The sequence below is a fragment of the Amaranthus tricolor genome, chromosome 16 (assembly GCF_026212465.1).
Source record: "Amaranthus tricolor cultivar Red isolate AtriRed21 chromosome 16, ASM2621246v1, whole genome shotgun sequence".
In the NCBI taxonomy this organism is placed as follows: Eukaryota; Viridiplantae; Streptophyta; class Magnoliopsida; order Caryophyllales; family Amaranthaceae; genus Amaranthus; species Amaranthus tricolor.
The window spans coordinates 3812196-3830374 of NC_080062.1; the positions used below are offsets into that span (position 1 = coordinate 3812196).

General features: G+C 30.6%; 1 protein-coding gene across 1 annotated transcript; it reads left to right on the forward strand.

The window, feature by feature from the left end:
* Positions 1 to 5378: 5378 nt before the first annotated feature.
* Positions 5379 to 12593, forward strand: LOC130802993 (proline transporter 3-like). The gene is made up of 7 exons (XM_057667133.1): positions 5379 to 5942; positions 8930 to 9154; positions 9714 to 9808; positions 10002 to 10191; positions 11357 to 11478; positions 11598 to 11813; positions 11908 to 12593. Exons 1-7 carry the CDS (start codon positions 5702 to 5704, stop codon positions 12283 to 12285), a joined length of 1467 nt encoding a protein of 488 aa, XP_057523116.1. The 5' UTR covers positions 5379 to 5701; the 3' UTR covers positions 12286 to 12593.
* The last annotated feature ends 5586 nt before the right edge of the window (positions 12594 to 18179 follow it).

The window sequence follows — 18179 nt, forward strand, 5'->3', positions numbered from 1 at the left end:
GGTTACGAGTTTGACTTATCTATTTCCATTTTCGCTGTCAAAAATGCAATATTCCTTAATTTGTTATATTCCGTCTTTCCATTTTAGCCACGTATTTCTATCATGAACTTATTATTTTCTTTTTCTAACTCACTTTCCTGTCCACTAAAAATACAATAAAAGTAAAAGGTACTGAATCATACTAGAGAGGAAGTACGCTATTCGTTTAGTAAACGAGTCATCCTTAATTGTTTGGAAAAATAAAATTTGAGTTAACCTTGTCAAATCAATGATTTGACAACAAATAAAAATTATCATTTAGGTTAATATTCGAATAATGCTACCTTTAACAAATATCATTAAAATTCATTAATACTGCAATCAAATAACATATGTACGTGGACATAAGTGTTAGGTAAGAAAGAAAGTACATATATGTTTGCCAATTTTTTCCAATTTTGATTATTTATAATAATGAATATTCTTTATTCTTTTAATTTTAATCTTAAAAATTTAAATATGTGAGAATTTTTTAAAATTTTTTCTGTAAACTTAAAGGGACGGAAGAAATATTTCTAAAGTTTGAAAGTTTGTAATTGATTTTCTAGAGTAGTTTTTTACTCTTGACATTTAAATTTATTTTCTATATAATTTTCCTAATCAATAACGAAGCAAAGGGGTAACATTATTGTAAGATCTCAATCCCTGAATGGCATGTATAAGAAATTAAGAATATAAAATGAAAATTTCAAATTTTATGAGACTTATTAATTTGGAAGGTAATCAAAATTTTACATTTTACAAAATTAATTAGAAGATTGTTAAGGTTTCTTTTGGATTTAATACATTATTAGTCATCGTGAGCACAAGTCATGCAGCTAGGTGTCACTTGTGCGTAGAACGAGTTCTATTCATACTGTCCACCTGGCACCTGCTAATCTGACCCATGTTCAATTTTATGTGTGAGAGCCACTATCAAAGAGAATTTAAAATAATATATATGTATATTTTTTCAAATCTATTATACTTACTATATTTGACTTTATATGCAATATAATGCATTATTTTAATAATTTATACATTAAACTATGCATAACTAAAAATTATAAAAAGTTGACATTATGAAAATATGCGATTAGAAGATTTAAACATAATCTCACTTAAATATATTAACTTTTATATATTAGTTACAATATATAAAATAAGCTTAAATAATAAATTGTGTCAATATCTATAATGATGCATCAATTTCAAAAAGTATATTTTATGTGGTTTTTATTATTGTGTTTAATAACCTTTAGAAGTGAATAAAGAATCTCAAAGAGAGGAATTGGAGAGGTTCTCAAGAGTAGAGGAATTAGCTTTTGTGGACTTAGAGCAAATCATTGGGGGATAAAGAACTTGAAAATAATTTGAAGAACATTTTCCTTTTAGTGTGAAAAAGGAAACAAATATATCAAGAATAATCCAACAATAACATGCTAAATAAGTTTGATGAAAATTATAGTGGGGTGTTTTGGGGTTTTTGGCTTTTTTTTAGTTGACTTATTTGACCAATTGAAAATATTGACTGTTTTTGTTGATTTTTAAGCAAGCTGAAAAAAGCCAATTGTTTGTGGAGATATTTGCCAAATTTAAGTATTGGTTGTTGGACATTTATTAGAGAAAAAATAGATCAACAAGTCAAAATCCAACAAAAAACTAACTGGAATAGCTTTTTGGGCTTAAAATTCAGCTTTTCAGCTACCTAAAAAATCATTTACCAAATACTTTTTTTGACTGTTAGACCAATCAAATAGCCAAAATACCAAAAGCGAACCAAAAAGTCAATATAAAAGCAACTACCAAACACCAATCCTTCCAATACGAAATACAACTCATAACAAAAAAATCCTTTGTGGTTGGCCATATCAAAATGTGTACATATTTGTGCGAATCTCATACTACTTCTAATTCTAATTAAATATCTCATTTCTTCTTTTAACATATTTACATTAAATATCATATTTTTTTATAACTATTTTTTTACTTATGCCTTAATAGAATGCAATTATTTACACAAGTAAAAATCTAATATGAACTCAATCTACAAATTGTGCACCGTTTCTTAATTTTGCACCCAAAAACTCATATATCTTATTCTCTATTCCACTTAGTCATACTCCTTAACTCACACTTCTTATACTCCCTCTTATTCATAGAGAATGAGACATTTTCTTATTGGGCCAATTCACTAAAAATATCTCATTTCTATTTTTGTCATTCTTTTTTACCCTTTTACCCTTACTACAACAACACAATAATACATAAATATCAATACCTTTATGAAAAAGTGAGTTTTCCACCCACTTTTAAGTGGTCCCCCACCCCTCCTTGGTTTTGGTGCAAAACAAAAATGCCCCATTCTTTATGGATAGGAGGGGGTATTTAACTTGTTCTACATTTTCTTTATGTGGATTAAAATCATAGAAGACCTATTTTTTACACGATCATCATAAAATTATTAATTTTTTTTTTCTCCTCTCACGTAATCTATGATCCCTCTCTTTTCCTTAAAATTAGTGCAAGCGAAATGAAACATTTAATTTATGATCCCTCTCTTTTCCTTAAAATTAGTACAAGCAAAATGAAACATTTAATTAGAATTTCAGTTAAAAAAAACCCTCCAACTTAAAAAAATAAAGTTTGTAGTTAGTAAGATGAACTTAATTTAGAATCTTACGCAATAATTGAGCAAAATTCTTATAAAAAGAGGCAAGTAATTCTCCTTTCTTTTTGTAGAATGATTCTTTTTTTTTTTTTTTTTTCTGTTCCAAGTGACATTTTTAATGCTCCATTGATTGGGTAATGTATATCTTCTAGAGTTGAGGAAAAGCTGTATTATTTTAGTTTTTGGTTCCATTTATGGCTTCTTGTTGCACATTATAGAGATATAGCCATTTAGGAATAGTACGTGATTCCTATTTCATGGATAGTTTTACGAAAGTAATATTTTGTGTGAGAAAATATATTTTTTCATTAGGAAATTTAGGGATAGAGAGCGTACAAGTTTAACATGGTCGTTTAATAGCAAGGGTAAAGTAGGCTATTGTTTATGGTTTTTATTTTCATGTATTAGGGTAATATTAACTTGAATTAAATTTAGATATAATTTATATTTTTTAATGAATATATGATATATTGATTAGTATTTTTTTTTATAAAGTAGTTAATATATCAACAATAAAAAGCAAAAAAAAAATTCTTTATTACGCCTTAAGTTTTTTGTGATCTTTTTATTTTTCGCCTTGGGGCCTAAAAATAATAAAAAAAAAAAAAAAAAAAAAACCCTCGTGAATTGATTGGCCAACATTTTTATTAAAAACTTGCACAATCATTGAAAGTAATTTTTTGCCATTATACTTTTGTTAAAATAAAGTAGTTAAAAGGTACATTTGGTAGATAAATAGTAAAAATTAAACAAACAATGAAATATTTTAAATAAATACATTTTCAATTGCAATTAAATAAAAGTAACATATATTTATAATTATGTTAAATTTCCTTCCATTCGGAATACGAAGATGATTCGAAGATAGTAATAATGAGGAATAACATTTCAAAAAAAAAAAAAGTTTAGTAAAAGAGGGTGGGATGGAACTGATATGAAAGAATCAAATAAATTTAATAGTTAAAAATAAATATGTAGCCTTTTTATAAATATGCATGTGTTAGACCAAAGATATTATTTTAGCTCAAAAACATATTCCAAAATACAAAAATCCATGATGAAAAAACTTTGTGAAATTTTATGTATGAAAGATGAGAATAACAAATAGAAAGAAATGATTAAATTTTAAAATTATAATTTGTTTTTTACTCTCTCCATTTTCATATGTTTTTCTCAAATAAAATTTACAAATTCTAGTGTCAAACTTTGACTATAATTTCTCATCGATTTATAAAAAAATATATTCAAGTGGAATCTTGTTAAATTCGTCTTAATATATATATTCTAAATATCAACTTTTTAGAATTTTTAAAAACTCATAATTAAAATTATTTGACTTTAAAATTTATATTGAGATATACAAAAAAAATAAATGGGAAGAACACTCGAAAAAAATAAAAAAATAAAGGGAGTAAAAAACAAACAAGCTCAAAATGTAACTCAACTACATTTTGACCGTAGTGGGCTATATTGAATCATGGCCCAAACATAGTTGGATCATAAAGAACGATAGTTCAAACACAAACTATTCATATTCGAGCTATATCATAAATTGATCTTATTTTTTTAAAAATTAATTAGTTGATCAACCCGTTTTGTATAGACCATCTCACAGTGAGACGATCTTAAAAAAAGCTCATAAATTAAAAGTTTTTATTATTAGGCTATTTAACCCAAGTATGAAGCATTTCTCACGATAAGACCGTTCATATATAAAATTTGTCTTGATCTTATTTGATTTGTTTTGATGGGAATTATGCTTCTATAATACTTAAGAATGTACAATAAAAGAGAATCAAATTTTATTTCAATTACACCATGTATTACTTTACACATGGTAAACTTGCGCTCAATTTTCACTCTAGCCCTACACTTTTCTAATATTGGGGTAGACCTGATCATGGGTGGCCCGGCCCGACCTGACCTGAAAAAGTGAGGGTTTGGGTACCAAAATATGGCCCGATGGCCGGGTTTGGGCAGAAAATAAGTGGCCCTAATTTTTTTAGGACGGGTTTGGGATTGACATTTGGCCCGCGGGCCGGCCCGGCCTGGCCCGAAAAAGAGTAAAGAATTATTAATATTCTTGCAATATTTTATTTGTTATGAAGTTTGATGTACTAATTCAATTATTAATATTCTTAATTATATGTAATGAAAATTACAAAACTTATATATTAATAATCTTTGCAATGAAATGATTCAAACAAGATATCACTTAATTATATTTCAACTTATAAATAAAAAAAATTAAACAAAAATTAAGAGTAAAGAATTAATAATGACATTTTTCTAAGTTGCAATTAATTTGAAAAGGAAAAAATAATATTTTAATTTTAGTTTTATTGTATGATACAATTAAATAATATATAAAATAGGCCCGCAAGCCCGCATATTACGGATTTGGGCAGGAACTTTTAGGCCCGCACTTTGGCCCGACCCGCATCAATGGGCAGTTTTTTCTCACTCAGCCCGGCCCGGTGTTTGATCACCTCTATACTGAGATAATAAAATATTATTCGCTCTAGTTAAACTTTCATTGAAGTTATAATAATCACATAATTTTTAATAGTGTATTTCTACTTTTAGATGGGTCCCATCCACTAAAGAAGAAAAAGACCAAGAGGTCCCCTACTCACACCAAAATATAAACCATATTTTAGCAAACAGTTCCTTGATTTGTTTTTCCATCCAAAAATAGTCTTCTGATATATCAGAAGAAATGAGTTAAAAAGCAATTTATAAATTTTTTTTCTCCCTCACACAATTATTCCATGTAAATTAAAATAATTTGTAAGGATATGAATGATCAAAATTTACAAATTTAAATGAAAATAAATAAATGGAGAAAAAAAAAATCCATACAGTAAAAGTTCATTGAAACTGATATATTGGTTCAGGAAGTCAACATCAACCTTTGGAGATTAAGGCTCCCTCATTGCTTATTGTTGATAATTATTCTTAAAAAAAATATATAAAAAAAAACACAAAGGTGGGATCCATTAAAATCCATCGATGGCGTATATAAAGGAAGCAATCCCAATACATTTGGATGAAGAAGTAACAACACCTCTCTTATGCTCTTCTGCTTACTCTCAAGATTATCTTCCTAATTATACTCTTCTTAATTCTTCTTCTTCTTCAATAATGTCTTCTTGCGACCCAGAAAATGGTTCACTTCATAATAATACTAATGGTAATTCAAATTCTAATCAACAAGTTGTCGTCCCTCAAACTGCCCATCAGATTAGTACTGGTATTTTTTTTTCTCTTTCCTCTATTAATTTTTTTTTAATAATTCTAATTACTTTTTAAAATATATGGAGGTTTTTTTTCGTTTTGTTTTAGTCACTAAATAAGTAGCACAAAATTAAAAAATTGATATGTTTATATTATAAGATGAGTTAGAGTAGAAGAAAAAAAGGCAAATAAGGAATATGGTAGAAAAGGGTGAGAATTAGGTAGACATTATTTAATTATATTTTCCAATAATAGTATTGTAACATGCTATTTAAAACAATAAGAAAGAAAAGTGTCGCAAATATAATAAAATGAAATAAATGTTTCATTATAATTATTATTTGAGGTGTGGGTTTTATTTTTTATGAAATTTACTTTTTTTTATTGTATGGAGTTTTGATTTGGTTTGTATGTTATTTTTGAAATACTCTTCCGATCTATGTAAGTTTGAGATGGATACAGGCCAGAGGAAGTTCATATATAAAATTTTGATCAGAGAATTGAAAAAAAAAAAAAAAAAAAAAAAAAAACTAAGATGAAAGAAGCACAGAAAATTATAACGAGTGAGAATAAAATTGTGAATAAAATCATACTAAAAAATGTGATTATAAAAGCTATAACTATTACTGAAACAAAACACAGTTGATGTCATTACTTTAAAAAGTGTTTACGCGTCGGTTTTTCATAAAAAAATTTCCTCTAAAACTCAATGATGATGTTATTATTTGACTTTTCTACTTTTTAATTATGACTATAATATTATTTATATTGATTAATTTTTTACTTTTTCGGTCACATTATTTAATATATTAAAAAATTATTTATATTTTTTTTCAATTATTTATATAATTTTTATAATGTTATTCATTAAATGAATATAGGATATTGTTTTCAAAAAATGAACAAAGGATATTTTCAAATTGTTAAAACATAAAATCGTATTTTCTTAATTTTTTTTTATTTATACAAGCAAGTCAGAAAAATTAATAAAGTTGTACATCGCACGGGTATTACGCACGGGTATTATCTAGTTAAAAGAAAATGTAACAAAGCAAAAAAAATGTGTCGAGTTTAAATATCCATATCTACGGAATAATTTTCCAATATAACAATATGTTGTTTTGCATAAATTGTATTATTTTTTTATTAAAAAATTGGATTAATATAAGGATAATTTTCTTCCTTTAATTGTCATATAAGTTTATAAATTTTTAAAGGGTATTTGCTTGATATAACTTGAAATATATCATTTTAATGAGCAATTAGCTGAAATGTGGAATGGATTTTTGCTAGGAAATGATCAATTTTCATTTCGTCTCAAATAACGAGAATTGTTCATTAGTTCCCGCTTTTTTTGGAAATAAATAAATTTATGGCGTGTGGTGGATGCGGCGCATTTATTTTTTTAAGGATAAGTGGGAAATTTAGGTTATTTGTTAATTAAATACTTTCCTACTAAATTTATTATTTGATGGAGAAAATCATGAAAAGATGTTGGGAAAGAAATCGTCATATTCAGTGTATTTCGCTTATAAGGACTTATGACTATTATGAGCAGGGTCTGGGGAGGGAAAGAAGACGACAACCATACCCATTAAGGAAATATAGGGAAAAAATATGTGGCTGAAATGAAATAATAAGCGGAATATACAGATAAAATTAAAGAAAAAATGTGAGTCGTAGTCAAAAATAAAAATAAAATAATTTAACGGACAAACTAAAAAGAAAAATAGGATAAATTTCGTAAGAAAGAATGAATATTGTACATTTTATTTGTTTTGATTATTTAAGTCTATTTGATTTGAGTGTAAATAAAATATTGGTCTATAATTGGACCCAAATACAAATCCAACCGATAGTATACGATGTTCTTTTTCGTTGGACGTCACGTCTAGTTGCCACAAATTTCAGGTTGGAAAGTCGGACGTTTCATTTCATGAGGGGTTTTTGCAATCTCTAGCTCATTTTTGTTTTCACACTGCTTAAAAAATCTAAAAAATTATTATATGAAGAGATTTTATCGCTCGATACGTATATGAGTTGGTCTTGTATAAATTTAGTATACTGTATCTACTGTAAAATTAAGGGGTGTTAGTTAGAGAGTACGAACAAAAAAAGTGGATATTAAAAGTGTAGATATATGGATAAAATATTAAGGGTGCACAATAAAATAGTACTCCTATTTATTAAGAGTATTTTTGAATTACACTATATATATGTTATAGCTTAACTAATATAAATTATGAGATTATAAATTTATTGATTTGGGTCCTCTCACCAAAAAATATCTCTTATAAAAATAACCGAAAATTTATTCTAGCTGGTGATTTAAGTAGTTTTAATGATTTGATTTGATTTAAAATATTGCTAATCAAAAAACACATAAGTTAACAAACACGCGTTCAATATTGAGAATAATAGTATATTTACAAGTATAAATAATGAAACAAAATTAAAAATTTAAATATTATAATTTATAACGCCTAATTTTATGATATTGTTAAATTTGTGGAGTAGAGTTCATACATGGGAGCAGAGTTGGATCTCTACTGAGGCCCAAAGGGGCCCCGACTCCTCTTAAAATAATAAGATAATAAGATGTGAATTAGTGGCTATAGTTTGAAACTCTGATAAGTAGAGCAAAAATTAATAAATTTTCTAAAGGTCATTGCAATTTTAAAAATTATGATATATAACAATTTTTTGTCTATATACTATGTAATTTTATATTAGTACTCTTAATTTTTATAGATCTTGTGCGGTTTAACATGTTAAACATGCTCAAAACATCTCCTCTAAAATCCCATTAATTTTTTAAATTTGTAGAATTTATATATGTGAGAATAATAATTTTCATGCACAAAATATTTATTATAACTATATTTGTTGATACATACTAGTACATACAGGACTTTTTTTTCCAATCCTTTGAATAGCACATAGATTCTAAAACAGGCCAATGAAATAAAAAGTGGAATTCTAATGGATTTTTTGATTGGGTAGATTCATGGCTGCAAGCTGGGTTTGTATTGACGACTGGGATAAACAGTGCATATGTACTGGGATATTCAGGAGCAATAATGCTTCCACTTGGTTGGATACCTGGAATTCTTGGTTTACTTGCAGCAACTGCTATTTCTCTTTTTGCAAATGCCCTTGTTGCCAAACTTCATGAACTTGGAGGAAGAAGACATATTAGATACAGAGATCTTGCAGGATATGTTTATGGTATCTAGATTTTTCCCATTTTTTTTATTTTTTTGTTATAATTTTTTTCTTTTAAATTATAAGTATGTATGACAAATGACTCTTTTGTTGGGCCAGTATGACCAACTTAAAGTATTGACCAATGTGTTTAGTAAAACTCATTCGATTATTGATTGTATATTAAAGAAAAAGTGGGCAAATGACCAACTAAAAAAGCAAAAGTCTTAAGTTAACTAAAAAGTCAATGAATCATTTTTGGTTTATATGAGCTAGTAAATCGATTAAAACTAACACCTAGTTAATAAGCCAACAATCATTTGCCAAACAAACCCTTGTTTTATTGATTTTTGGCTTTTCGAATTATTTTTTCTAATAAACAGTCAACATTTAACAACTAATGTTAATTAAACGTTTTAATAACAACTAGCTTGAATTGATTGTTAAACTGCTAGCAAAAAAACAAATGCTACTAGCTGATCAAACAAGCCAACTAAACCGACCAACAATAACCAACCTCTAACAAACAATTGCCTTACACCTCTGTATATGTATCATATCTCATTTGAATTTGTTTTTTCAGGACCTAGAGCATATTCACTAACATGGGCTTTGCAGTATATCAATCTTTTCATGATCAACACTGGATTCATTATCTTGGCTGGTTCTTCTATTAAGGTAGCTTAAAATAGCCTAAATTATGTACCTTTTACTCAATTCTGTCTTTGCCCTAGTATATGTGCCAAACCCAAATTGGATTTGATACACTTCTGCTCCAAACAATCTGCATCGCTCGCCTGTTATTGGATTGTAGAATCGCAGGATTGTAGATCATAATTTGATATTGACGATGCACATATAATTTTTGTAGGCTGCATATTCGCTGTTCTCTGATGCTGGCGCGTTGAAGCTTCCATATTGCATAATCATTTCGGGTTTTGTATGTGGAATTTTCGCCATAGGGATCCCTCATTTGTCTGCTTTGCGAATATGGCTCGGAGTTTCAACGTTCTTCGGTCTGATTTACATTGTTATAGCTATTGCTCTTTCACTCAAAGATGGTAATGCTAACTTCCATCCTTCCTACAGATTAGATCAAGTCATGTGTCACACAATACATGACTGTCAAGAGACCTTATAAGTATTTTTGAACTTATTATCATGATCATTCATAAGAAGTACTATAATTCTTTTGATGCGGTTAAATTGATATAGTTTTCGATATTACTGTATGCACGATCGATTAAGCTCATTATTTTGTACACGACAATTTTGATTTTCTTCTTAAATTAGTTGCAGGAATCGTTGCTGCAACATCTCCGGTGGTAAGATCTTTTTAGTTCGTCTTTATTTTCTTCCCTCGGAAACTATATGTTTACTATTGATGCCTTGTTTTTGCTCCATTTAACTATGTACTTATGGAAAATCTAGATTAAGGCCATTTTCTCTTGCTTGCTTTCATGTCTAAATACATCTAAGATCGATCAAGTTTAGTGTTGAGTTGTTTAGGAAAGCATGATTAAAACTAATTTTTGTTTGAAAATGATTTTTTTTTTATATAAGACTTGTTTTTGAATTGGAAAGACTTGTTACTACGAATACTTGCATTAATTTTACACCATTTGCTATACGTTTTGGTTGAGTTGGGCTAAAACTATCAGTTTAAACTTTTGGTTGAGTTGATTCCTTGACATGGTATCATAATCTAACGAAAAATCCACCCTTTCAACTGGAATGTTTATCACTGATTATAAGGAGAGCTTGTGATGCATCCACACACTTCTTACCTAAAAGGCTCTCGTGTGAGGGCGCGTAATAGAGTATATAACGAGGCTTCAATTATCAACTTAAACTTTTGTTTGAGTTGGTTCCTTGACAGTTCTATTGGCAACCAATTGTGTTGTGTTGGTTCATATATAAGTTCACGGACAAATGTTCTTAGTTGCACACATAGACGATTATGTCATGTTAACAAAGAACTCATTGTTTAAATTTAGCTGGATTTATTGTGAATGTCAGCATATCATCGGGAAAAACGAGGTGCATACACTCCATAACCATAGGAGATACCATCCCAAAACCATATGGCCATGGGAGGAACGACTCCAATGACTTATAAAATGTGCACACCATCTTTAATATATTGTTGTGATGCTTTATTATGCTAAAATTTTCTTTGTTAATTAACTTCTACTATAATCTAAAACCAAATATATGATGTTACAGGAATCAATTCCCCTCCAAGAGACTACAGTACACCAAATGAAAGAGGCAAAATCTTCACAACTATTGGAGCTGCTGCGAATCTAGTTTTCGCGTTCAACACAGGAATGCTTCCCGAAATTCAGGTGTGCAATCCGTTCTACTTCATTTTCTATCGAAAAAAACATTTTCTCGCATAACATGTCACTGTAAGACGCAAAATTCCTGTTTCTGACATGTTCTAAACCATGATTTCTGATAACAGGCAACAGTCAGAAAACCTGTAGTTGAGAACATGATGAAAGCCCTGTACTTTCAATTCACAATCGGAGTAGTACCGATGTATGCCATCGTTTTTATCGGTTATTGGGCATACGGGAGAAATACCGATGCATATTTGCTAAACAATGTTCACGGTCCTGTTTGGTTAAAGGCCTTAGCCAATATTTCTGCATTCCTTCAAACTGTCATTGCTTTACATGTAATATTCACATCTCGATTCTCGATCTTTAACCTTTGCTTTCGAATTTCCTAAAAGTTCGTAGTTTTAACCTCTTTGATCTTCGTTTTCTCAGATCTTTGCAAGTCCAATGTACGAGTACTTAGACACAAGATTCGGGATCACAGGAAGTGCATTAAAACCAAAAAACTTGGGATTTCGAATACTAATAAGGGGAGGTTACCTAACACTCAACACATTTGTGTCAGCACTTTTGCCTTTCCTAGGAGATTTCATGAGCCTAACGGGTGCTATAAGTACATTTCCGCTCACATTTATCCTAGCGAATCACATGTATTACAGGGCGAAGAAGAACAAGCTAAGCATCGCGATGAAAATATGGCTATGGATTAATATCATTTTCTTTTCATGTATGGCTTTAGCAGCTTTCATTGCTGCTTTGAGACTAATTGCTGTTGATTCTAAACATTACCATCTCTTTGCTGATCTATGAAGGATTAAAAATGGGGATTTACTTTATAGAAATATAAAGTTTATGATTAATTAGGGTGAGTTAAAGAGTGTAGTGTATTAGTCCCAATTGGGTTGTAATGTCCTTTGGGATTTTCTATTTCTTCATAGTGTAGTATTGCAATGCATATATTGTATTGGAGAGAAGGATTAGGTAATGAAATTACATTGTATGATTTTTCGTTGCTTCATTTTTAGTGTGCTATACCTATGCACAGCGGTGGAGCAAAGCTTATGGAGACCTTGTTTACTTATACAATTATATAAAAAATAGGGCCCTTTATTAATAAATTTAAAAGCGAGGATGTCACTTTAATTTTGAATTATTTTAGACATTGCAAAGAGATTAAATCACTAAATCATTATTTGCAAGAAATGATACCAAATGGTTAAATGAACAATATCAGATACACTGACACACAACACTTTCACCGTTCTATTATAATTGTTACATTTGACTTTTTACGTAATCTAATGCGTTATTTTCTTCAATTATATGTTGAACTATACACATTTTAAAATTATAAAAAGTTAATATTATAAAAGTATGCGATTAGACGATTCAAATAAAATCTCACTTGACTATATTTTCACTTACTTATTAGTCGCAATATATAAAATAAGCTTGAACGATGAATAGTACCCACAACCAAAATGTGGCAAGTATTTCAAAACGGAAGAAGTATGCTTTTTCCATGCTTTTTTACCTAATTTTTTTACTGTATTTTTTTTTCGTTTTCTGATTGAAGTTCCACTTCATTTCTTTTTAATTTAGTGAAAATAAATTTTAACAAATTGAACATCCATCTAAAAAATTAAAAAAAAAAATTGTAAAAAGAAAAAACAACTAATTTAATTAGTACCTGAAATTAGACATCTTGAACTGGCACAATTTTTGTATTTCCCTTTTCTTTTCTTTTTTGATGAGCAAGAATTTGGGTAAGAGTTTTATTTCACAAATTTTTTTTTTCTAAATGAAATAGAAATTAGAGATCTTGAATGATGAATAAATAGAAATAAGACTCTAATTTGGCTATTTTTGAGATTCAATGGTAAAAATCTCTTGGATGAATTTTGAGAGCCATTAATAGAGGAACTCACCAAAAATAGATGTTGGGAGGAAGATGAATTTGTAAACTATAAAGTTCAGAGATTACAATAGTCAACAAACCCTTCCTTGAACTGAATTCTATCAAGAATTTCAGTTCACAATAGTCATCCCAACCGCTTCTCTAATCCTTTGAAATGATTCCATCTTTATAGGTTTTGTCATTATGTCGGCCAACTGCTCCTCAGTGTTACAGTAGACCAATTTAACGACACCTTCCTTTGTCAGTTCTCTGAGAAAATGATAACGAACCCTTATGTGCTTTGACTTGCCGTGCATGACTGCATTTTTTGACTACTTGATAGTAGATGTGTTATCACAAAACAGAAACATCTCTTCACCTTGTTCATGCCGGATCTCTTTTAATATTCTTCTCATCCAAATGGCTTGACAGGCACATGTAGCTGTTGCCACATATTCTGCTTTCGTAGTTGACAGTTACAATTGGTTGTTTCCTTGAGGACCATGCCACAGCCCCTCCACTCATTAAGAAGACGTAGCCTGAAGTGCTCTTGCTGTCGTCCACATCTCCTGCATAGTCACTGTCAGTGTAGCCTAAGAGTTCACTCTTCCCTTCACGTCGATACCATATCCCTAATTCCAGAGTTCCTTTTAAGTATCTCATGATTCTTTTTACAACGGTAAAATGCAACTCATTAGGATCTGACATAAATCGACTAATAAGACTTACTGCAAACATCATGTCAAGTCGTGTGGCTATGAGATACATTAAGTTGCCCACCATTTGCTTATATAGCATTGAGTTGACCTTCACACCATCTTTATCTCGCCCTACCTTCCGTCCAGGGACTATTGGATTATAAACAGAGTTGTAATTTTGCATCTCAAATCTCTTGATCAATTCAGCAGCATATTTTCTTTGACATATGAAAATGCCATCAGCCTTTTGTATCATTTCTATGCCAAGAAAATACCTCATCTTCCCCAAGTCAATCATTTCGAATTCATTCTTCATGGAGCGCTTGAACTCATTTAGCAACTCCTTATCATTATCAGTGAACAATATATCATCAACATAGATGCTCAAAATTAGGATTTTGTCTTCCTGTTGTTTGATGAATAATGTTTGTTCACTAGAGCTGCTTACAAATTCTTCCTTGATAAGATAAGCCTCAATGCGACTGAACCAAGCTCTAGGCACTTGCTTCAGTCCAAAAGAGCTTAGTGCAACTTATAAACCAAATCCTTCTTCCCTGCTACTTCATAACCTTGTGTGGTTGCTCTAAAAATACATCTTCTTTTAGGGCACCATGCAGAAAGGAAGATTTGATATCAAGCTGAAAGATTCTTCATCTTCTTTGCGCTGCTACAGCAATGATCATCCTTATTGTATCCATTCGAGCCACTGGTGCGAATACTTCAGTGTAATCTATTCTATACTCTTGAGCATACCCTTTTACGACTAGCCAAGCTTTGAACTTGTCTACTTCTCCCAGTTCATTTAATTTAGTCTTGTAAATCCACTTAACCCCAACGGCCTTGGCTCCGACGGGATGGTTTCCTTCCACTCCACGCCTAAAGTGTTCGACTGATGGTTTCCTTCCACTCCACGCCTCTTCTGGAGTCATATCTTTTACAGCAAGTGTAGGAGATTTATTAAGAGCATGATTCACCCATTGCATAGCATCTGCTCAGAAAATTTTTGGTACCTCCTTCTCTAATAATGTCGCTCTCACTATGTTCATGATCGTGCGGTTTTTGTGTTCAGCAACACCATTTTGCTGTGGCGTTAAGGCGATAGCAAACTGTCTTTTGATTCCATGTTCTTCACAGAACTCCTTAAACTCATTAGAGTTGTATTCTCCTCCTCTATATGTTCTTAAACATTTTATAAACAATCTGGTTTGCTTCTCCACAAATGCTTTGAATATTTTGAACTGATAAAATGCTTCGGATTTTTAGCAGAAAATATATCCAAGTCTTTCTAGAAATATCGTCAATAAAACTTATCAAGTACCATTTTTTACCATTCGATGGTGGAGTGATCGGACCACAGAGATCGGAATGGATAAGCTGCAATCTTTCAGTGACTCTTAACTTGCTCAATTTTGGAAAAGAATCACGATAGTGTTTCCCTTTGACACACGTCTCACTGGTTGTTTTCACATCTCCTATTCCAAGTAGACCCACAACCATCTCTTTACTGCATAGTGTATGAAGTCCCTTGTAGCTGAGGTGCCCATATCGACAGTGCCATAATTCTGCCTTATCTGAGATATCAACCTGCAAGCATTTCTCCGCCTTTGTTTTGTCAATTGATTCACCCAACAAAATAAACATCCTATTCGCACTCATTACACATTTTGCTATCTTCCCTCTTGAGGGATGGAAGATAGTGCATGTTTTCCGATCTCCTCCTTTGAACAGCACATCTAACCCCCTTTCTTGAAGTTGTCCAACACTCAGCAGGTTGTTCTTCAACTCCGAAATATAATACACACCGTTGATCACATAGCTTATTCCCTTAAGCATTATCTTCACCACTCCTTTTCCACTAACTGTCAGTTTGTGGTTGTTCCCAAGCTTGACATTATGTGTGAACCTAGTGTCCAAGCTTGAGAACATACTCTTTTCCCACACATATGATTTGAACATCCAGAGTCCACAAACCACACATCTCCTCTTCTAGTGCCTTGAGGTTCCTCATATGCCATGAGAAGAAATTCATCCTTCTCTTCAATCTCTGCAAATTGTGCTCCATTATTCCCAGTTAGACATTCATATAGGAAATGTCCAAGTTTGTGACAGTTGTAACACTCGACTGTTGCTTTGTTGAATGAGCGTCCTTTGCCCCTGCCTCGACCTCTGTATGATCCTCTGACTTTAAGAGCTTGATCATCTTCTTCAAGACTGATCTTCTTAAATTTTTGTTCATGTCCAGACAGAGAGCTCTGTAGTTCGTCAATTGTCATCTTTCCTGTGTCTCGTGACTCTTCGATGGACACCACCACATAAGTGAACTTATCAGTTCGAAGTATTTTCTCAACAATCTTCTAATCTGGCATTTCTTTCATTGCTTCTCATCTTGTCGGAGACAAACATTACACTTCCAAAGTAACACTAGTGGAAAAAACCTTATATTTTGCGCAACATACGCTGCGGTTTTACAAAAACGCAGCATAAAAGTAGTAGAAAAATTAGGCAAAAAAAAAATAGGGTATATGCTGCGGTTCTCAGAAAACCGCAGCATATACTCTTTTTTTTGATAAAATCCCGCCTTCATTCATACAGCACATTCAAAACCCACGAAAATATATTATCTGTTTTCAAAACACGCCTTATTACTGCGACATTTGCTCATTTCTCTCTTCCTCTTCTTCAACCCATGAAAATTTGTTGTTGTTGTTGTTCTTCTTCTTCTTCTTCTTCTTCAAACTTTAACTTCTTCAAAACCCACGAAAATTGTTGTTCTTTTTCTTCTTCAAAACCCACACAATTGTTTAGGGCTTCTTTTTTTTAAAGTATAATTTCTTCTTCAAAACCCACGAAAATTGTTGTTCTTTTTCGTTTTTTAGTTTTTCAAGTTTCATGGTGTTTTAGGGCTTAGTTTTTGTATGCTAGTTATGTGAATCTCACTTAGATTTTTTGATGGTAATGGTATTATTTGTTGTCTTCGTTTTTTGATGGAAGGTATGTGAAGGTATGTAAAGCTATTCTTAGAAGCATACAATATGAGGGCTTTTTAAACAATCTAAGGTATAATTTCTTTAACCTTTTAGTTTTTCAAGCTTCATGGTATTTTAGGGTTTATTCAAGCTTCAACCTTTGAACATATGTTGTGTATAAGTTTATTTTTGTGTATAAGTATGAATTTGTTTTGGATAAAATCATAGGTTGTGCTTTTATGGATTGTTTTTATTATGTGAATCTAAGTTTGTAATTCTAAGTTTTGTAAACAATCTAAGTTTGTTTGTGTTACGTGAATTTAAGTTTGTTTTTGTTATGGATTAAATCATAGGTTGTGCTTTTATGGATTGTTTTAGTTATGTGAATCTAAGTTTGTAATTCTAAGTTTTGTAAACAATCTAAGTTTGTTTGTATTATGTGAATCTAAGTTTGTTTTTGTTATGGATTGAATCATGGATTGTGCTTTTATATATTGTTTTGGTTATGTGAATCTAAGTTTGTAATTCAAAGTTTGTTTATGTCATGTGAATCTAAGTTTGTAATTCTAAATTTGTTTTTGTTATGGATTAAATCATGAGTTGTGCTTTTATGAATTATTGTTTTTGTTATGTGGATTAAATCATGGGTTGTACAACGAATCTCTCGTTTTTTGATGCTAGTTATGTGAATTTCAATTGGAATGTTGGTAAGTTGACTAGTTGATGGATATATGATGATAGAAGAATTATAGTATTGTGCATGTATAAGTATGAATTTTAAAGTTTAAGACATATTGAAATTGTGTTGTATTTGATTACAAATAGTAGTACGTTGTATAAGTATGAATTTTAACGTTTAAGGCATATTATTTTTGTTATAATATTAAGCTTGGTACGTACAACGAATTGCTTGGTAATTTGGATGATTTTGCAAATGATTGTGGTGTGTTAAGTGGTGATTTTAGAAAGAATTTTAATATATATATATTGTTGAGCGATTTCATGTGTCATTTGTAATTACTTTGAATAAGTTAGTTCGATATAAGTCGCAATATCAGTTTGTGCCATATTTTTTGTGATTTGCTTAAGTTGTGTTTTGTTTAACTACAGTGATGGATTTTCGTTCCTTGACATGCATCAAGT